Below are 22,930 nucleotides of genomic sequence, written 5' to 3' on the forward strand. Positions count from 1 at the left end.
TGCGGCTGCGACTTCCCTCAGCGGTCCCAAGAGCTGTTAGGATGAGGGAAGGCTTTGGGCCCGCAGGTAGGCCTCAGTATGACTTTGGACCTATATACAGGCCGCAAGGCTCCTTTGCTTTCCTAAGAAAGATAGTCCATATAAGAGAGTGCCTAGGCTTCGCAGCCCCTCTCCAGAGTCTTCCAGGCATTGATTAATAGTTTATTCCTGCTTATTTGCGGAGATGTTAGAGGATTACTTGAGGAGCTCTTAACCATGCGTCCTGTTCCTTCCCCTGCTAGCCACGCCCCCTTCGTCCATACATATATTATAAAGGTCACTGGGAGAGGCAGATGATACGTCTAGACCACGGTCCCCTGATTGTACAGGAGATCCGACACACATTTGACCGGCTTAGATGTTGATGCGGCTTACATATACTGCTGTCGGCTTCTACCACGCTGTCAACACGTGTGTGAGCACGATCAGCGGGGAGAGGCAATTTAGGAATTCAACTATGCCTGCAGTCTGTCAGATCTTGAAAAAACTGACAGACAGCTGGATTGAAATAGATCTGTGTAATGCAACACTATAACACCGCACTCTGCAAGGCCTTGGAAAAACCCGGAACCCCCGGTGAAAGGCGCGTCAGGGATGTTACCCTGATAGTTCACCAGACAGTGATATGCCTTAACATCTGACCACACGCTGCAGAGTGCGGTGTTATAGTGTTGCATTACACAGATCTATTTCAATCCAGCTGTAGCCTTATTATGTATATCACAGTCCCTTAGCATATAGTGTACTCACTTATTATGTATAGCACATTCCCTTAGTATATAGTGTACTCAGTTATTATGTATAGCGCCATTCTTAGTTACATAGTTATAGTTTCCCCTTTTATTATGTATAACACCGTCCCTTATTATGTACCATCCTCTTTAGTTATATATGGTTCCTTCCCTTATTTTATAGATTCCTCTGCTGTTATGTACAGTACTGTTTCTTACATAGTGTATGCTCATTATAGTTAATCACAGCTTCCTTTCTTTTTTACACAGTCCTGTCTTGTTAGATATAAAATGACTGCTGATGGAGCAACATCTGACCAGAAGACCAGTCCATCAGCTCATCCATCAAAAAAGAAGCTTTACCATACTCCATCAGCAGTCATTGCATTATATATCTAACAAGAGAGGATAGTATGTAATAAAGACAGGGCCCTATAAATAATCCGATATGTAAGGGATGGGGCTGTGCATAACAAGAGAGGGCACTGTGTAATAATTGACGGTAATATACATAATAAGAGGAGACTATGTATAAGAGGAGACTATATATATATATATATATGGCTTATCTATAATCTAACGCTACCAGCATCCCTCTATCTGAAGCTTTTATAGACTGCGCAAGCTCGACACGCCTGAGCAGTCTGGCTCCAGACAGAAGAACGCATGGAGCCGTTACAGGTAAAAGGATTGTGCATGGCGTCGGAGATTGCGGTATGCGTAGACACTGAACGCATACCGCGATCTCTGGCGCCAAACTTACATACTTACCTGACCGGGAGGGGCGTTGCCACGGCGCCTCTCTTCTCGCCGGAGACCGGGGCAGGAGTGAAGGCATCGGAATCGGCGCATACGCATAGTGCTATCCGGCGCCATTTTACTAAAGATACATTTGCAGTATGTCTTCAGTAAAGTGGCTCAGGACAGCACGGTATGGGCACGCACATACTCAGGCGCCGCACTCCTCCCTTGGCCTCCGGCAGAACAGGACACAGCAGCGCTGGAGCACAGGAAAGAAAGGTGAGCATAAGTGTGTCTTTTTTGTATGTGTGCAGTGTGAAAGGGATGAGGGGTGCCATACATACCAGGATTGGGGGTTGAGGGGTCCACACATACCAGGATTGGGGGATGAGGGGGCCACACATACCAGGATTGGGGGATGAGGGGGCCACACATACCAGGATTGGGGGAAGTGGGGGCCATACATACCGGGATTGGGGGATGATTGGTGCGATGCATGCCAGGATTGCGGGATGAGGGGTACTAAGCATACCAGTATTGGGGGATGAGGGGTACCATACATAACAGGTTAATGGGAGGAGTGCAGAATCAGGCAAGAGGAAGTTACACCCCCTTATAGTAATACAAACCAGAGAAACCTGACCAGCACCTCCTAGTGTGAACTGGTGCCAGCTGCCATAACTCTAAAATATATCAAAAGAATGCAGCAGCACTCCATATGGCCAAGATACATCTTAACAATGAAAAAAATGAAAATATTAGATCTAAACTGTTTTGCTTAGCAACAAGTACTTACAAACAATGAAGGTTTTTAGTGCATAAATTGGCCAATTCATGTGTGCCCATCATCCACGGCAAGGTAACCTCCCCCTGATGGGTAACTGTAACTCCCATTAACCAGCAGGTGTTGTATAAACAGCTCTGATTGCCCTTTAAATTTAGGTGTTTTTAGCCCAGAAGAAGACATGTTTGTCCGTTTAGTTGTAGGCTTGTAGCCCAAAAGTGGCATGTTAGGCAGAATAGTTACCCATCAGGGGGAGGTTACCTTGCTGTGGTTGATGGGCACACATGAATTGGCCAATTTATGCACTAAAAACCTTCATTGTTTGTAAGTACTTGTTGCTAAGCAAAACAGTTTAGATCTAATATTTTCATTATTTTCATTGTTAAGACGTATCTTGGCCATATGGAGTGCTGTTGCATCCTTTTGATATATTTTATAGTTACGGCAGCTGGCACCAGCTCACACTAGGAGGTGCTGGTCAAGTTTCTCTGGTCTGTATATACATATATATATATATATATATATATATATATATATACATATATATATGTATATATATATATATATATATATATATATATATTGTAATGCAGCGGCTTGTGGCATTACTGTAATGGTCCAAGGTGTGTTCTGGCTGACCATGTACCTCTCTCTCAGGTGACTTATCACATGACTGTGACATCAGCACAGGTCCTATGCACACAGAAGGACTGATCACATAACTGTGTCATCGGCACAGGTCCTGTGCACTGGAGGATATATAAATCTTGGTGCTTTTGAAACAGGATGTGAGGCCTGATGAGGCCTAGTGAGGCCTGGTGAAGCCTGAAAGGCAGAGGCTGGATCCCCCTGTGTTTAGGATGCCAGTAGCCTTGGAGGGTGAAAGGCCTGGTCCCTGTGTGAGACTCCACTAGCCTGGAAGGCAAAGGCTGGATTTTCCCTGTGTTTTGAGATACCAGTAGCCTTTGAAGGTACGAGGCCCGGAGGCCCATCTGGGAAGCCGTGAAGCCACAGCAGTGGCAGAACCGAGCTGAGAGAAGCAGCTAAAACCCGGCAAAGGTAAAAACGCTGCTTGATGTGGACATTCATATTGTTACCTTGCTGAAGGCTGCAACTGGAGCCGAGTGGACATATCTGTCACTGGAAAGGCTCTTGGACATTATATGTGTAATATGTCGGCGAGCCACTGAGATGGATTCTGTTATAAGCATTTATGAAGTGTAATAAACTGCTGGATTGTGAAATACCGGAAAGACGTTGCATGTGTGCTTTAATTCACCCAGTGAAGCGAGTGTCCCTCAGCATGATGAATAGCGCTGCCTTACAATATATATATATGTAGCTTTGTCACCATTAAAGGATGGGGGCCCAGTCACATTTCTTGCACAGGGGCCACAAGCTGTCAGTGTCCGCCCCTGATCTGTATATCCGTCTGTGTGGGTGGCTGCGGAGGACCACTGAGTAAAATTAAGGGATGAAGAGAGTGAGAGGAGTTTGGAGGCTGCAGACTGGAGGGTGTCAGTAGTCATGTTGAAGTCACCCATAATGATGGTGGTAATGTCAACAGAGAGATAGCGTACAATCCAGGTGGAGACGTGGTCAATAAAGACAGTGGCCAGGCCTGGGGGTAGTTTTTGATGGCCACTTTTAGGTTAGAGGGAGAGTAGATATGGACAGAATTCACTTCAAAAGAAGGGAGGATGAGAGAGGGTTGAGATGGGATGGGGTTGAAGGTGTAGTTGTTAGAAAGGAGAAGACCCACTCCACCACTGTGTTTATTGCCAGAGTGAGGCATGTGGGTGAATTGAAGGCCATCGTAACAGAGCAGCAGGTGAGGCCATGTCAGAAGGTATGAGCCATGTTTTGGTGAGACTCAGGAATGATAGATTGCAAGAAGTAAAGAGGTTGTGGATGACATGGAGCTAATTGCAGATGGAATGGGTTTTGCAAAACGCTCCAGAAAAAGGGAGCATTGGAGTAGACGTCAAAGGAATGCATTTTATGTTGCAGAGATTACAGATGTTTCTAGCAGGTGAGAAGTAATAGGAGAGAGAATTAATGGGGGTTATTAGCTGTGGAGGTCCAGGATTAGGAGATATATCACAAGAAGTGAGGAGAAGCAGAGAGAGGAAGAGGAGGTGGGAGAAGGAGAGTCTCCTCCTTGTTTTGTGTTTTAGTAGGAGGGATCTGAAGTTGAGGAGCAGGTCTGCAGATGAGGTCAGGTGGGGAGGTAGGAGGGAAGGTGAGAAATGTATTTGTTTGGAAAGTTATGGGGTTTGGGGATAGCGAAGAAGAGTAAGTATTAGTGGAGCAAAAACTGTGAAGGCATATGTAAGCATGGTGAAAGAGTAAGTGTGGGAAAATAAAAATGTAAGCACAGTTATTAGACAGTGGTATCTCTTACCTTCTCCTTACCTCTGGTATATTTCTGGTATATTTCTAATGTGCAGTTGAAAATGGTGTAATACAGCAGTGCTGTGAGAGCTGCAGCAAATGTGTGTGTAGGAAGACAAAATTCTGTTCTAATGTTCTGTGTTAATTACATGTCTCACACTGGTAACGCCTAAAAAACAATATATGCCTCACCATGCATTTAATCCATTCTGCTCCTCATATCTTCTGGGCTCAGACCCACAATGATGTGACTCTCAACCAGTATACATAAAGAGAAAGTGGGAAAAGTCTCCAATAAAAAATAATTCTCACTTTATTTGTGCAAAATATTTAAATACATAAAAGTCCATGATAGCGGAGATGCAATCTCGACCCATTTCTGGCTTACGCCTTTAGTCAGTGATAACAGAATGGATCATGGTGCAAGCTTAAGAACATGCAGCAGCCAATCATGGTACAGATTTAACAAATTGATAGATTCGAAACATATGGACAGGGAATCAGATCTAACATAAGTGTAATACACATAAATACAGAGCATATAACATCCGTCCTTTTTTTTAAACAATAAAGCATATCAGAAATAACAGAGAAAGACAACCACAAAAAAAGACCAATTACAGAGGAAAAAATCAAAATGCATAAATAAAAAATGAAGATGTTTAAATAAAAATTCTGCATACAAAAAAATCAAAATGTTCAAATAGAAAATCGGTATGCAGAAAATCAGGATGTTCAAGTGGAGAATCTGTAAGCAGAAAATCAGGATGTTCAAGTGGAGAATCTGTAAGCAGAAAATCAGGATGTTCAAATGGAGAATCTGTATGCAGAAAATCAGAATGTTCAAATACGCTAAGGGCGTAAGCCAGAAAAGCGTCGAGATTGCATCTCCGCTATCATGGACTTTTATATATTTTAATATTTTGCACAAATAAAGTGAGAATTATTTTTTATTGGAGACTTTTCCTACTTTCTCTTTATGTATTCTGGTAACACTTACTTTTATTAAAAATAAGCCCTGGAAGCAGATTCTCATGCAGATCAGTGTCCTGCCCATAGGACATAGTATGTTTACATATATGAAAACCTCGGATTTCTCTGGAATAAGACATTGGATTGCAGATATCAAAGTATCATTTTATTCAGCTTCCTATGACCCACATGTTTATATAAACAGCTTAGGAGGGTTGATCCTATTAACAGATTCCCTTGAAGCCACCCATACTCATTAAATAGGTGTTAAGTGATCATTCAGCTGACAGCTATCCTAACTGAGTACCCCATACACAGGAACACTCAGCCTGGCAGAGCGCTGCTATGTTCTACGAGAGAGCCCCTGTCAGACTTTTCTGGTAGCGGCTTAATTTCCAGAGAACAAAATGATCAGCCATTGGAGATCTGATGTGCCGAATCCTTCTCTTTCATGACAACATCTCTAATTTGAAAGTTGGTAGGCTCCCAGAAATATTAGACTGCTGTTTGATCCCTCCTTTATTGATGGGTTCAGCTGACTTTGGTCTAATGTGCATGGAGGCCTTTAGCCCTTCAAACTAACACAAGTAGTAATAGGTAAGACAACAGTAAAAGTTTGGCAAACAAATTTCATTTTTAGCTTTGGATTTCACTATTTTACTAATTGTTTGTACTAGGCTAATAATAGTAATAGGCTCTGCTGTGAAACAAGGCAATGTTAAAAGGTCTCTTCACATGTTTTGCAGGCAATGGAGAACCATTTTACCAATGGTCAAAGGCTGTTCAGATCCGTACAAACCTTGATCTTGTACTTGATTGGCTTCAGGGTATAGGTCTTGGTGATATAGCCTCTGAATTCTTTAGAAAGTTGTCTACAACAGTGAACTTGTTGTGCATTCCTAAAACCAGTCTTTTAAAGGTAGAGTATGCACATGTATCATGTTTTTGTTTGCAAATTACACTTCATTAGAGAAAAAATAATAAATTTTGAGACTTTTTCACTCTTGTTTTGTGGGACAGGGGTGTAATACCACATCTTGTCTAACTCATGATGAACTGTGACGTATCTTATGCCAGAAATGTTACTTTTGTCACTGACTGGAGTAAAATTTGTAGCGAGGCACATGGTGTTTCATGCCACTTTTCAGATGTGCCTTATTCTATAAAAAGGCGTCCGCCCCTTAATGAATCAGGTACCTCTGACTTCAGCACCCGCTTTATCTGTGACTGAAGTAAGAAATGTGGCAAGGTGCAGGCCACTTTTTGGGCACGCCTGATTCTATTAAATTTGCATCTTAATGAATAAGGTACCTGTGACTCCAGAATGCCCTTTCATCAAAAGTGGCATGAACAAATAAAGTCTTGATGAATTGGTACCTTAACATTTTTATTTTTCCATCGATTTAGCTGTGTGAAGGGCTTTTTTTGTGTGGCATTCTGATAGTTTAATTGATACCAATTTGATGTAAATAGAACATTTTTATTGCTTATTTTTGCATTTTAGGAAGGGGTAGTTATAAAAAAAAAACACAATTCTGGGGTTTTCATTTTTTTTAACGACTTCTGCGGTATGGGTTAATTAATTTTATGTTTTGATAGGCAGGAATTTTATGAATGCAGTGAAATCAAATATGTTTACTTATTTAGTTTTAACTTTTTTTATTCTTAATAAGGTAAAAGAGAAGTGATTTTTTAAATTTGTTTTTGCTATTTTTTTAATCAATTTTTTTAGTCCACTTAGCGGACTTGAACCTACAATCCTTTGATCACTTATACAGTGTGGTTGAGCTTTACAGGAGTACCAAGATGGCAGTGTTGGGGGCCTTCTGAAGGCCTCAGGTTCCCATGGTACCCCATTGGTGCCCCAAGATTGAGGAGGAGCCTGGTACATTGGAACACTGCAATGGATCCATTTAACCCTGCTTTTCTGATCGCATTTACTATACACTTGTACTCTTTCGGGTCAATATGACCCGACCTATAAAAATGTTGATTTTAGCTACTGTAAGTGTTTTATTTGAATACCTATTTCATTATTAAACTGTATGTGAACATAGTTGATCATAAACAAATGAAAAATGAAATTAAAACTTAATTTTTATTTATTTTTTTCAGAAAAAGCTTACACGGGCTGTTTGCAATTATGTTCACTTTATAGCACACATTAGCTTACATCATGACACAGTAATCAAAAAATGGCATTACAATATGCAATCTAAAGAATAGAATTGAATAATTTGAGAAGAAAAGCATAGCTTATATGCTACGTACCTGTAAAGATGTGTATTCACAGCTCAGTGTCCTCTCTCACAGAATTGAAAGAGAAATGACTGGATGAGTACTTGCTCACTGATAAGAACAGTGAAACCTCCACCCTTTTGAATATTGAGATGAAGTACCCAGGAAAACAAATACATTTTGCAGGCAGAAATAATTAGTGACCTGTTGAACAGTATAAAATGTTATCGGGTCATATTGACCCGAACAGTACAAGTGTAGCAATCAGCGTGTAACAAAAAGTAAACAAAAAAACAACACTCATAGTAAGAAGCCCTCAAATGAGGAAAAGTCAATTAATCAAAAGTTTCAGATCCGCATAATAAATAATCTGCAGGTTCTCAAATTTCATTTCGGGTCATATGGACCCGAACAGAAGATCAGGGTTAAACTCTACTCTCAGGTATTGACACAGGCATTTAAATGGTTAACAGCAACCATTGGAGCTCAACTCCAGTCACTGCTGTTGGATACAGATGTCAGATTTTAACATATAACATAGTCGGCATCTGTTGTATGTGCAGGGAGCTCTGCTTTTGAACCAAATTCACAGATGGGCACCCCAGCAATGTTGTACCTATATGTAATTTTGTATTAAGGGGTTAAAGAGAGGGATGGACTGAGTATAGTATAGAAGAGAGCTGTACATAACAGGATTTGAAGGTGGTTAGAGTAGGAAGACTTTAGGCTTAATATAAAATTAGATTCAAAGACAAAGTGAATCATTGGATCTTTATATAAAATATCCAATTTTTACTCATGTGAAAATATAAAACGTAGACCACCATGGTAGAGATTAAATCCAAGCTAGCACTCTGATGTGTTTCTGCCATTACCGCCCTTAGTCATAGAGTCACACATGGTGGTCTATATTTTATATTTTCACATGAATAAAAATTGAAAATTTTATATAAAGATACGATGATCCACTTTGCCTTTGTATGCTTATCGTTTGTTAGCGGACATAGACTAATGCAATAATCAGATGAAAGTGGCAACAATCAATCGCATGGTGAGGCTTTTCTTCCCTTCTGACTTTTATAAAATTAGACTGTAGGCAGTTCTGAGAATTTTTTGGGCCCAATGGAGCTATAGAAATTTCACTGTGAGTGTGCAATGTTGGCTGGCTGCTCCTGTGGGCATTGCCATAGAAACAGGTGTAAAGATGTAAAGGTGTAAAGATGCAAAGGTGTAGATGTAAAGGTGTAGATGTAAAGATGTAATTGTCCTAGAAGCAGATGCAAAAGATGTAAAGAAGTGAAGCAGCCTGGCCAAATTTGGACTCAACATGGTGAGACTGGGGTTAAGCCTAGCACTGTTGGAACACAACCTTTCGAACTCTTCCCCTTAGATTCCCTGTAAATAATTAACAACAGTAAATAATAAGTCAGTTCAGGAAACACAAAGTAAACAGTTCTTTAGGCAAAGTCTCTTGAGAACCTGTCCTGGCCACACCAGCTGGATTGCATCCAGTACACCGGCTCAGTTTTCAGATAACACACAGGGGGACCTCTCCCTCCTTACACTGAGACCATGTGCCAAACAACGGCCTCCATCTTAACTTGTTATCCACACCCAGAGGTGAGGTATGTGGGTAGCCATACCCTCCCATCTCTCTGCCTACCCATAAAACCTGGCCCAAATGCCTCAAACAATCCTCTTAGTGCCTATATGCACTAGAGCGGCATTCCAGGATTACATAGCAGATGACAGCCATCTATGTGATACATACCTCCCATCAACTATGTATCTGTGAGCTATCTTATAATATCTATACATATAGCTATAAATATGTATAGTAAAAGTGTAGACATACAATATATTTAAGGATAGTTATTTTTGGTGCTGTTAATTTATTATTAAATAAACAGGCCATTATTTTCCATTGTCAATCAGTGTTTGGCGTGAAATTATTTGCATGTAGAGAGACGTGGGAGACTGTTTTTAAAGGTAATGGTAATTATTACAATAGCCATGCATTATGAATGTCATAACAAGTGTTATATAATAACAAATTTTGTATCACAGCTTTCCTGGAGCAGTCTTCGAAGTGAGTACCCTGCACTTAGCAGTGCTCAACTCAACCACTTGTTAAGGAACTATCATCTGGGAGTAGGAAGATCACATCCAGCCTCTTGGGATTCCCCTGAGGAGGAAAAGAATGAGATCACAAACAGTGAGTTCACTGAGTTCACTTTGCTCTTTGCCCTGAACTTTTGATTCAATTTCCTTCTGACTGCTATATATCTTTAAGGTCATTAGAAATATTGCATATAAACTACTTATAGCTAAGATGTTGGAGGCATGTCATTTGTAAGTAAATTTTCAAGAAATATTTGTTCATACTTACACTTGGTGGTAGTTTTTTTGACCAGTAGGATATTTTAACAAAAGAGAAGTATAATTTGCACACAATTATTGGGGTAGACATGGAGGATGGAGAATTGGGTAATGACAAGCAGGCAAATAGTTGGTTTTATTTAGCAGGGGGAAGTGAAAAGGAAGGCCACTCCTGTTTCTGTACTTCAAAAAAGTTACCAAATTGGGTAGCAATGCAAGGCTGTCAGTCTCAGAAACGGCAACCTTAGTGGATAATTGTAACATACCTGGCGGCGTCCTTGCATGGTGGTCCATCTCCCACTGTGCAAGAGCGCGCACTTGATCTCCAGTCCAGAATGTCTCTCTGGCTTCCCTCCATGCTGTCTGTTTGTGTCTGTTTCTGCTGCTTAAGGGCGGCGCCCGATCACTTCCTGCTTTTTGTACCTGCTGTGGGTCACACCCCTTGTGCGTCCTCAGCCTATTGCTGTCTGTCACCTGGTATATAGCTCAGCTGCTCCCATCTATCCCTGCCTGAGCATAGTGTTTCATTCAGTGTGTGCTTTCACTCTGAAGGTGCCAGGTCCCGTTCTTTGTCTCCTGTCTTGCGGTATCAGTTCCCGTGTCTGAACTGAGTCCTGTCTATGTCTCCTGCCTTGCGGTATCAGTTCCCGTGTCTGAACTGTGTCCTGTCTATGTCTCCTGCCTTGCGGTATCAGTTCCCGTGTCTGAGCTGAGTCCTGTCTTTGTCTCCTGCCTTGCGGTATCAGTTCCCGTGTCTGAACTGAGTCCTGTCTGTGTACTCTTGCCTGCTGCCTTTCCTGGAGGCTGTATTTCCAGGCCTGTCTGAACACGCTCCTAGCCTGTTCCTCCCGCCTTCTAGGGGCCGATTACCTAGATCCGTTCCTGTATCTTGTCTGTCCTGTCTGAACACGCTCCTTGCCTGTTCGTCCCGCCTCTCTGGGGGCCGATTACCCAGACCTGCTCCTGTATCTTGTCTGAACACGCTCCTTGCCTGTTCGTCCCGCCTCTCTGGGGGCCGTATTCCCAGACCCGCTCCTGTGTCCCGCTGCAGTGTCGGTCTCGTCCGTACACTCAGTTCCAGTCTGTACTCTCTCCTATCTTTCATCTGTCTTTTCTCTATGTCCGTTCCTTTCCTTTTTCTGCAGAGTCTGAACTCGTACCTAACTCCTGCCTGTTGTCTCTGTACTCCCGTTTGTGAGTTTGTGGTCCACTCGCTACTTCACTGCAAGTACCCTGTGGGTGTCTGGCTCTGCCTTTCCCTTCCTGTCTGTTCCGTGTGAACAGAGCCCTGTCCCCCCTACTCAGCCTTGCCTGCTCTGACTCCTTTACTTACCGCTCCGGCGGTTCTAGTCTGCTCTGACTCCTTTGCTTACCGCTCCGGCGGTTCTAGTCTGCTCTGACTCCTTTGCTTACCGCTCCGGCGGTTCTAGCCTGCTCTGACTCCTTTGCTCGCTGCTCCGGCAGCCTTGCTCCGCTCTGACCCTTTTGCTCGCTGCTCCGGCAGTCTTGCTCCACTCTTTCTCACCGCTCCAGGCGGCCTCGTCCTGCTTTACTCTTGCTCACTGCTCCGGCAGTCTCGCTCAGCTCTGATCCTTTGTTCACCGCTCCTGGCGGCCTTGTCCTGCTCTACTCTTGCTCACCGCTCCAGGCGGCCTTGTCCTGCCCTGTTCTCGCTCACCTCTCTGGGCGGCCTCACTCTGCTGTGTTTGTCCGCCACATCTGTGGTTCTGTTCCTGAGTCCCAGTGTGTACTGGGTCCTATCTCGCCAGTGTCCCTACCTGCTAGTGCCTCCCTGTCTGCACTCTAGCTGTGCTTGCCTGTACCCCTCTGCCTGTATTGTTCCTGAGTCCCAGTGTGTACTGGGTCCTATCCCGCCTGTGTTCCTACCTGCTAGTGCCTCCCTGTCTGCACTCTAGCTGTGCTTGCCTGTACCCCCCTGCCTGCATACCCGCCTGCCTGCATACCAGTCGTGCCTGCCTATACCCACTAGTCTGTGTGCCAGCCTACCAGTCTGTTCCTGTATTCCCCTGTGTGGGTCAACCCCAGTGTCCGGAGTTTGACCTGGAGTAGCACCTGGTCCCTCTGCCCGGTTTCTCCCTGGTGCACTGGCGTCGTATGCCGTCGTGCCACCTTGGTCGGATCGGCCAGATACTTAGTCACGCCCCTCCAGGCACTCTTCGGTCCATGGTCCAGTGGAACCACAACACCCGCACACGCCAGTCAGCCCGGGCGTGTGCATTACAATAATATTCTCCCTAACAGGGGAGGGTAATGTAGGTGGAGTAAGATAGTTGGTAGTTATAGGTGATTCTATAATCAGGCATATCTGGACAATTTTAATAATGCAGAGCTTGTTAGAAATGTTACTGCTCATGAAACCTTGGTACAACTGACCAATATACAGTATAATTTCATTTTACTTGAACTGTAAAACAGATGCTCCAGTTGGAAAGGCAAAAAAACTTCATTCTAAAAAGGCCAATGTTCCCAGGTTAAAAGCTGCACTTTATTTGGGATGAACTATTGTCAGATACTGATATAAATGATAAAGGGGAGCACTTTATATCTATGTTTGTCAAACTGCAAAATGTATTCATATAGTTAATAAGCAAAAACAGCAAGAATTAAACCTCACATGGCTTACCCCTATGGTTAGAATGTATAAATCTGAGGGATCAGAGATAACATTTAAAAAAACGACAAAGGGATGAATAGAATCTGTAAAAAAAGTAATCAAATCATCTAAATTAGAAAGTAAATGGCCAGTTGCTAAGGAAAGCAAAAGAATCACAAGAAATTCTATCAATAAATACAAAAAAGCAAGGTCCACACAGGCGGGTTTCCTAAATAATGATAATGGGGAGTTGGTCACTGAGGATCAAGAGAACGCAGAATTATTAAATGGGTTCTTTTAGCTCTGTACATACCAAAGAAGAGAGCGTTGCATTTTGTCGATCCCAGTGCTCTTAATACATCATCTAATTTACTCAGTTGGTTAAAGGGGTTGTCCAAAACATGGACAAGCCCATCTCAATCAGCATGTTTGCACCAGGAAAATAACACTTATACTCGCCTCTGGTACCGGCATCGTTTTAATGCTGTTGGCACTGGTTCTCCCACTCCCAAGGATCGTGTGGATTATTATGTTAGGTGAGCCCTGTGCCCAGTTAGCATGGGCTTCACTTTCCCATATCAAACATCAGGAAAAAATGAGCGGCCAGCCATAGCTCTGACTTTCTCTTTATGTCTGATTCGTCTGAAGGTGGGGAGAATGAAGCCAGCACTGATTTGGCGCAGGGCTTACAAGACATATCAGCGCCGGCAGCAGAGATAAGTATGTGTTGTTTTTTTTTATTGGTGCAAACATGCTGATAGAGACGAGGTTGCCCGAGTAGTGGAAAGCCCCTTTAACGGTATATATGGTTCAATGAAAGTTACCTAAAAGCTATGTGATTGAGGTCCCGGGTCAAGATGGGCCCGATCTAAGAATTTTTAAGAAATGCTGCTCAGCTATTGCTGTTCCCTTATAAATAATTTCTAAAAATATTCAATTCACTAGTATTATGCCAAGTGACTGGCTCAAAACTAATCTGGTGATCAATTCCAAAAAGGGCTCTAGTGATAATCAGAAGGTTTTACTAAAGACAAAAGTTGCCAAAACCAACCTGAAATGTTTTTCTGAAGAGGTGAGTGGAAACCTGTAAAGGTGACTAAATGTGGATATGGTGTTTTTGAACTTTGCAAAGGCATTGAACACTGACCGACATAGACACACAATGATTAAATTAAAGGAGTTTTCCATTTTCAGAAAAGTGAGCCTTGAACACTCTAAAATACCAAAAATAATAAACCCTCCCTAGATTTAGCTTTGGCTTCCTTCAGCTACTTGGGTCTCAGTGTTTTGATTGCAGTAGTAATATCATGTCGAAAGCATTCATCACCACTGTAGCCAATCACATAGCTCGGGAGCTTGTGCCGTCTATCTCGGCACAGTCACTGACCTCATTAATTGACTATAGTAGTGATTTGTACAGCTGACATGACGTTATTACTGCAATCAAAACACTGAGACCCGAACAGCTGCAGGAAGCCAACGCTAGACTATGGTAGGATAGGCACCTGCTCTGTTTGTTATTTTATGTATTTTACAGTGTTTGGAGTCCACTTTCTAGGAAATGCTGAACATCTTTGTTATGGGGCCGGGTGATGGAACCACTGTGCCGTGGAACAAGGAGGGACCGGAGGAGCGTAACTAGGGACCTCACCCTTACCAACCTTAGCAGTACAGTGGCTAGTTGACTCCGTGAACCAAGGAGGGACCGAGGAGGTGGGCCAGGTGCTACTCTGGGACCGACCTCGGGTGGAGGGCAGGTAACTCCGAGGGGACTGAAGGCAGGCACAGGCTGGCATGGGAGATAGACATGCCCAGATGGTAGACAGGCAGGCACAGCGGATAGACAGGCAGGTGGGCATGGCAGCAAACAGGCTGGCAGGCACGGCTGATAGACAGGCTGGTGGGCATGGCTGATAGACAGGCTGGTGGGCACGGCTGATAGACAGGCTGGTGGGCACAGCTGATAGACAGGCTGGCAGGCAAGCACTGGGACCTGAAAACTAACAAGGGTGTTATAACAACAAACTTACAACATTGTACAGGCACCTCCATGTTGGAGGAGGTGCCTTAAATAGTTAATGTCCTCCAACCATTGACTGGGGACATCTTAGGACGGCATGCACGGCCCCTTTAAGAGACAGGGAGCACTCGCATGTGCGCTCTAAGCACAGTGCCCGGGGATCTGTGTTCATTGCGTGCACCCTGGGCAGTCTCGACAAGCAGAGAGGCCGGAGGAGCAGAACACACCAGCCGGGTGCCACGGCGGTAAGGGGGTCGGCGTCTCTACCGGGAAAGAGGGGCAGGAGGCAGAAATGCCAGCGCTACAGTACCCCCCCCCCCTTTACGCCGCCTCTTTTTCAAGCACACAATAAATTTTTCCAGGAGAAGAGGAGGGTGGATGTTCTCCCTGGGCTCGCAGGACCTCTCCTCAGGACCAAACCCTCTCTAATCTACTTGAAAAAAGGTCTTTCCTCTTACCCTCTTGGTAGAAAGAATATTCTCTACCTCAAAAACATCTTCAGCGCTGCCTGGAGCAGGATTGGTACCCGCATCTTCCGAAAAAGGATTGAGGACGACAGGCTTGAGGAGAGACACATGAAAGGAATTGGGGATCCGTAACGAGGCAGGGAGTTTAAGTTTTTAAGCCACCAAATTAATTTGTTTCAGAACCTTGAAGGGACCAATGAAACTCAGGACCAACTTATATGTAGGTATTTTGAAACAGAGGTGGATCCAGACGTCTCTTGTCTGCATGTCTCTTCATCCGCTCAGAGGACTGCAGCAAAGCAGACTTGGTGTTCTGCCAGATTTCAGAAAAGCTTTTTACGAGAGATTCAGCAGCAGGATTGTTGGCCCAAGTAGAGACAGGGAATGTGATATTGGGATGCTGATTGTATACCACAAAAAATGGAGATTAGGCTGAGGACTCGCTCACATGGTTATTGTAGGAAAATTCGGCCCAAGGCAGGAGTTTGACCCAGTTACTATGGTGAGCACTGACGAAGTGCCTGAGGAAGTTAATGAGGATCTGATTGATACGCTCTATCTGGCCATTGGACTGCAGATGATAAGAGAGATCCAATGCGACATTCAGAAGCTTGCACATAGCCCTCCAGAAGTGTGAAGTAAACTGGACCCCTCTATCAGAGACAATATGAAAGGGCAGGCCGGGGATACGGAAGATGTGAAGAATGATTTTTTCAGCCAGCACTGGAGCAGAGGGAAGACCAGACAGGGGAATGAAGTGAGCCATCTTGGAGAAGCGTTCCGCTACCACCCAAATGATGGTACAACCGGCTGATACAGGAAGATCCGTGATGAAATCCATCACAATAAGCTGCCATGGGGTGGAAGGCACAGGTAAAGGAAGTAGTCGACCAGTCAGAAGTTGCCTAGTAGTTTTGTTTCGGGCACATGAGGAGCAGGCAGAGACAAAATCCACAACATCCTTGAGCAGAGTCGGTGACCAATAATGTCGGGAAATGAGTAGAACTGTTTTCTTTTGTCCGGCATGACCTGCCAGTTTAGATGAGTGACCCCAGAGAAGGACCCTCTTCCTATCTGGTGCCGCAACGTAAGTCTTACCAGGAGGAAGATGAGATGGATCAAACAGGGCGACCGTAATTATCTTGGAGGGCTCAATGATGAGTTGAGGTTCCTCCTCCTGATCGGATGACAAAAATGATCTGGAGAGTGGGTCTGCCTTGATATTTTTGTACACTGGCTGGAAGTGGAGAGTGAAGTTGAAGCGGGCAAAGAACACAGACCATCTGGCCTGTCGAGGATTAAGACGTTTAGCGGACTACAAGTAGGCAAGATTCTTATGGTCAGTGTAGATAACCATAGCCCCTTCTAGTAAAAATCGCCATTCCTCCAGCACCAGTTTGATTGCCAGCAGTTCCCGATATCCAATGGAATAGTATTGCTCCGAGGAAGAGAATAGCTTGTAAAAAAATTGCAGGTCACCATACGACCGGACAAGGATTTCTGGGAGAGGACTGCTCCGGCCCCTGAGGAAGAAGTATCCACCTCCAGGAAGAACTGCTTGTTACAATTAGGACGATGCAGCCCCAGGGCTGAAGAAAAGGCTTATTTCAAGGACACAAAAGTACTTTTGGCCTCAGGAGTCTATTCTTTGCGAGTCAGGGCAGAGATGGGAGCAGTCCGAGAAGAAAAATGAGGAATGAACAGGTGGCAATAATTTGCAAAACCATTGAATTTCCTTCAGCCCCTAAGGTTGGAGCCACTTTAGAACGGCAGACACCTTTTCGGAATCCATTCTTAAGCAAGTCTCCGAGATTATGTACCCCAAGAATGGGAGAGAAGTCTGCTCAAAAACGCACTTTTCGAATTTGACATATAGACGATTCTTCCTGAGCCTCTGCAGCACCTGCCAAACATCTCTTTGATATGAGGGCAGATCAGGGGAGAACACCAGGATATCGTCCTGGTACACCAGTACGCATGTGTAGAGAAGGTCCCGGAAGATGTCATTCATCAGTTCTTGAAAGACTGCTGGTGCGTTGCAGAGTCCAAGGGCATCACACAGTACTCATAGTGGCCATCTCGAGTATTGAATGCTGTCTTCCATTCGTGTCCCTGGCAAATTCGGATCAAGTTGTATGCTCCTCGAAGCTCGAGTTTAGTGAAGATTTTAGAGCCTTTGAGGCAATCAAAAACCTTGGAGATGAGAGGCAGAGGTAATTATTCTTAATAGTTATTTGATTTAGCCTTCTATAGTCGATACAAGGCCAAAAAGAGCCATCCTTCATGACAAAGAACAATCTTGCGCCAGTCGGACAGGTGGATTTCTGGATAAATCCCCTAGCAAGATTATCCTCAATATATTCAAACATGGCACGGGTCTCGGCCTGCGACAGGGGGTAGATTCGGCCAAAGGAGGGAGAAGTACTGGGAATGAGGTCAATGGGACAGTCATACGCCCCATGAGGAGGTAGTGTCTCGGCCTCTTTTTTGTCAAAGAGATCGGCGTGCGACCAATAAGGTGCCAGCAAGCCAGGTAGCTTCGATGGAAAAACCAGAGGTCGAGCAGGTTGAATGGAAACCAAACAGGTTTTCTGACACTCCTGACCCCAGCAAAGCACCTCTCCAGAACTCCAGTTCAAGATCGCCTTGTGTCTCTTTAACCATGGCAACCAGTAGCAAGTAATGAGACCGGAGAGCACATAGAAGGACATTTTCTCCGAATGTAGCATTCCTACCTGGAGAACTACAGGCTCAGTGACAAACAGGAAGAACTTGGAAAGGGGCCTCCAATCGACCGAAGAAACCACCAATGGATCCGGGAGATGTTGGATCAGGATCTGATACTGCTCCACAATGGCCTGTTGAATGAGATTACCTGCAGCTCCGGAATCCAGATAAGCAGTCTCGACAAAATGAATGTTGCTGCAGGATATGGCTACTGACAGAGTCAAGGATGGAGAGGAGAGCTTCTCTCCTAGGATGTTCTCTCCAAGCGACCCTAGTCTCTGGAGTTTCCCAGTCTCTCCCGACAGGAGCGGATTACATGCTCCGAACTGTAAAAAAATAAATAAAATAAAAGCACCTTCCCTTGGCACAATGGCCCTCCTGGCGGTTTTTAACCATCATCACCTGGTCAACTTGGATTGATTCTGGGGTGGATGCAGAGGTAGAGACTTGTTGCGAGACCGGTCTTTGAAAGATAGGTGCTAGGCATAAAGGTCTTCTCTCACGGACCACCTCCTTGGAACGCTCCTGGAACCTGATGTCAATCCGCGTGGCACAAGATACTAGGTCATCCAGAGAGGTGGGTATGTCATGACCAGCCAGTTCATCTTTGATCGGCCCAGAAAGGCCCTCCCAAAAAGTAGCCAAAAGAGCCTCGTTATTCCGGCGGGTTCAGATGAGAGTGTGCGGAAACCTACAGCGTACTGGCCCACTGTGAGGTTCCACTGGCACAGATGGAGAAGAGAAGAGGCCGCCGAGGATGCGCAGCCGGGCTCATCAAAAACCCTCTGGAAGGCCTCAAGGAAAGCCTGGAGATTAGACACCAGAGGGTCCCCCCTTTCCCATAGGGGATTGAGCCTCGCCAGTGCCTCACCTGTGAGATGTGACATTATGAAGGCCACTTTGGTCTGGTCAGAAGCAAACTGATGAGCCAAGAGCTCAAAGTGCAACGTGCACTGATTTACGAAGCCCCGACATAAGGCAGGATCACTGCCAAAACGTGGAGGGGAAGACAGTCGGGGCCCGAAGCCAGGTACAACACTGCCACAAGATAGAGATGCACCGGAGTTGTTACCAGTTGGGTAGAGGCAGGTACGGGCGGAGTAGTCAATGCATCCAGACGGGAGCTCACAGTCCGCAGAAAGGACAGGATTGTGTCCTGTTGAGATTTCTGGCGGGAGAGCTCATGGTTAAGGTCAGAGATAAAGTGAGCCTAGGAGCCACCGGATTCCATGGCCTGTGCAAACTCTTACGGGGCCAGGTGGTGGAACCACTGTGCCATGGATCAAGGAGGGACTAGAGGGCTGTAACTAGGGGCCTCACCCTGACCGACCTTAGCAATACAGTGGCTAATCGACTCCGTGAACCAAGGAGGGACCAAGGAGGTGTGCCATGTGCTATTCCGGGACAGACCTCGGGTGGAGGGCAGGTTACCCCTAGGGGACTGAAGGCAGGCATAGGCTAGCATGACAGATAGATAGATACAGCTGACAGGCAGACTGGCGGGCACAGCTGATAGGCAGACTGCCAGGCACAGCTGATAGACAGGCTGGTGGGCAAGGATGATAGACATGTTGGAGGAGGTGCCTTAAATAGTTAATGTCCTCCAGCCATTGTCCGGGGACATTTTAGGACGGCGCGCGTGACTCTTGTATTTCTTTTTTGGATCTTAGGCTGAAAGGAATTGGATCTAAAATTGTGACATCCACTTTCTCAAAGCCATTATCGGGTAATATAATTTTACATGCAGCTCGTGGACACCCCAAACATACCGTTAAAGCGACTCCAGTGGGTGATGTTACCGGCATCAAGCGTAACTGCAATAATGTTAACAGGTTTGAGGATGAACGGCTGAATTGTAATAACAAGCTGAGAAAGAGGGGTTATTCCACTTGGACTCTTTCTAGGGCAAAAAATCTAGTGCGAAAAAAAAGATCGAGCCGGCTTAATTAAGGGAACACCAAAAGTTAAAAATTTTACAAATAAACTAGTTCTCTCTTAGCAGTATAGTCCACAGTTCTATGAAATTAAAAATAATTTTCTGAAATGCTTAACCTTTATTGCATGATGATGCTGTTATATATAAAATTCTTAGTTCCGATTTTTCTACAGTTGCAAGAAAAGCTAAACTGGTAGGAAATATTTTGTCCCCCAAATCTGCGAAGATGCCGTCAAATCGCCATACCTGGCTTAACTGCACAGTTTTTTTAAAATGTGATGATAGTTATTGTAGATTGTGTAGATTTGCATTAGCAAGAAAACATTTTTCTAATTGGGATGAATGGCAAAATTTTGATATCAAACAGTATATCAACTGTAACAGTGAAAACATAGTATATATAATCAGATGTTCCTTATGTATAAAAATGTATATGGGATCCACAGTCAGAAAATTAAAAAAACGTTTTTCTGAGCACCTGTCAGATATTTATAATGTATCAGAAACTAACCGTGCACTTTCTCATGCCTCCAGGCATTTAATTCAGCATCATAACTGGGAGACTCGATCATTTAAAAAAGCGTTTAGATTAGAAAAGGCGTTTACTACTTTAAGAGGTGGAGACACCTGAAAGACTTTACATGATCGGGAAGCATATTGGATGTTTAACCTAGATACATGTAATCCGAATGGTTTAACCTTGAGCAGGGAACTTATGTTCCATTATTGATTTAATGATTTGGCGTATGCACATATATTTGTTTTGATTGTATTTCTTGTTTTTATATGCTTCTTCGTGTAAGTTTTATTCTGTTTTATCATGTGACTGCACTTTGCACTGTCTTTGGTGCACTGTGGTTTAAAAGGTCCTGCATTCAGTCTGTCTATTGCTCTGAGTAAGAACGCTGCATTTGTTCAAAAAGCTTTGCTCTGGATGAAAATACCATGCTGTTTTTAAATTATATTTCCTAATACATTTTTGCAAATGTGATGAAGCTGGATATGTCTTCTACTATTGATTTATGCAAAGCTTGTTTAAAGCACAGTTCTGTTTACAAAATGCAATTGGTTTTTTTTCCATGCATTTTTTTCAAACTCCCCATATAAGGAAAAACGCACCATAAAATGCATGGTTCACATAAATTTTCAAGAAATCACGTCTACTTTGCTTGAACTGTTAAAGGCAGCAGATTTTCTGCCCAAAATGTAAGACAGAAATGAATATCACCTGTTAATTTTACGAGTAACCTACTTTCTTTGTTCACAGCAGATATTTTTGAGAGCTTTACTGATCATCCTCCATTGATTCTGCCTTGTGACAACTTCCGCATGCAACTTTCCCAGTCCATGGCTAGCGATGCCTTTCACAAGCAGTTGTGTCAACTTAGACGATTTGTTTGGGACCTTGAGCAAAAAACACTGCCTGCCAACCAGAGGTCTTTATTTCGAGTGGAGAACAGCCAGTAAGAAAGTTCAACAAATACACTGCTTTCAAGAGTACAAACAAAACAATATAATTTTCAATATAGGACTGACTTATGAATTATCAGTCTTTATTCAAATATATCAATCTATTCAGGTAATCATGAACAGTGTCAACTGTATGTGTTTTGTTATTCACGTTTTGGAATGGAACTTTATATATATATAAACATTTATGATGTAATACAGTTGTGAAGTTCTGGATGTCTTTTCATGCTATTATTTAACAAGATATCCTTGAGGTAAGATCAGACAAGATACTCAATTACTGAATGTTCTTACTTTAATTTATATCTTTATATCTGAATGTTCATTTGCCACAATACAGCGAAACCATGTTATTTTCTATTGTTCTTACTTAAAATGTATTCTTTTAGATGTTTCCAGATAAAAAAATGGTTAAATGTAGATCCCTGATACAATAAAATGGCAGAGAGAGAAGTCTACATTTTTATATGCTCTTTAGATATGTATAAAAAACACTTATTGAAAACTGTTATTAATAAAATCTTAAAATTATGTTGTTTCCTTTAATCAAGTATTTGCTTATTTAAATTTAATAACATCCACATTGGGAGGGATTATGGTCATATTAACATTAAAGGTGTTGTCCCCTTTCAGAAAACGTTTGTGCACTATTAATCTTAACTAGTGTTGATCGAGCACTAAAATGCTCGGGTGCTCGAAGCTCGGGCCGAGCTCGCCGTGATACTCGGGTGCTCGACCCGAGCAACGAGTCCAATGTTAGTCTATGGGAGACCCGAGCATTTTTGCAGCAGCACCCCTGGCAGTCTGTAGAAAGCCTAAAAAGTGCCCAAAACTATAGTGACAGTGCTCAAATGACATGGGGACAGCATGGGGATCGCCCCAGGAAGCATTTATGAACCCCAGGTCACTGCTGTCAACAACGTGGTCAGAGGTATTACGCCACTTTTAAGGGCTCACAATAAAACGTTCAAAAACGAAACTGAAACTGCTTTCCTGTGAAATATGTTAAGGAACATCCTTTCCAGGGTAAAGACTTGTGTATAAGGTAAAATAAATAACCAAAAACAAAAATACTCCTCCACACCTTGGGCTATGTTCACAAGTAGCATTTTTTTATGCGTTTTTGCACTTTTGTATTGCTTTCAACCGTCATAAATGCATTCACCGGGAAATGTCATTTTAACATTTTACAACCTTATCTGGCCATGTGCTGTGTGACACATGCATACAGTGCTGAAAAGACATGGGAACAGCATGGGGAAGACGCCTGGAAGCATCTCTGACACCCAGGTCACTGCCTAAAAGTGTGTCCATCAGAAGTGATCCTTGCCGCATCAGAAGATGCAGACTTGCAACTATCCCCGTGCAAGTCCTTGTCCCAGGGAAGTGTTCAATTGTTCCTCCCCCATTCCTTGCAA

The 22,930-nt window shown here is 43.6% G+C and overlaps 1 protein-coding gene across 3 annotated transcripts in view; it reads left to right on the forward strand.

Annotated features, from left to right (window-relative positions):
• RASIP1 (Ras interacting protein 1) overlaps window positions 1-21,987 on the forward strand; it is a 543,508-nt gene extending 521,521 nt beyond the window's left edge. For 2 of the 3 annotated variants that reach the window (XM_073656239.1, XM_073656241.1), the window contains exons 10-12: window positions 6,408-6,580; window positions 9,967-10,114; window positions 21,310-21,987. In XM_073656239.1, coding sequence (XP_073512340.1) covers window positions 6,408-6,580; window positions 9,967-10,114; window positions 21,310-21,509 — 521 coding nt within the window. In that variant the 3' untranslated portion in view covers window positions 21,510-21,987. The remainder of the gene's footprint in view (window positions 1-6,407; window positions 6,581-9,966; window positions 10,115-21,309) is intronic. The other variant, XM_073656240.1, reaches the window with a different exon arrangement.
• Window positions 21,988-22,930: the final 943 nt, after the last annotated feature.

The sequence above is a fragment of the Phyllobates terribilis genome, unplaced genomic scaffold, assembly GCF_046119375.1.
Source record: "Phyllobates terribilis strain yellow unplaced genomic scaffold, ASM4611937v1 Scaffold_12__6_contigs__length_324123572, whole genome shotgun sequence".
NCBI classification, from domain to species: domain Eukaryota; kingdom Metazoa; phylum Chordata; class Amphibia; order Anura; family Dendrobatidae; genus Phyllobates; species Phyllobates terribilis.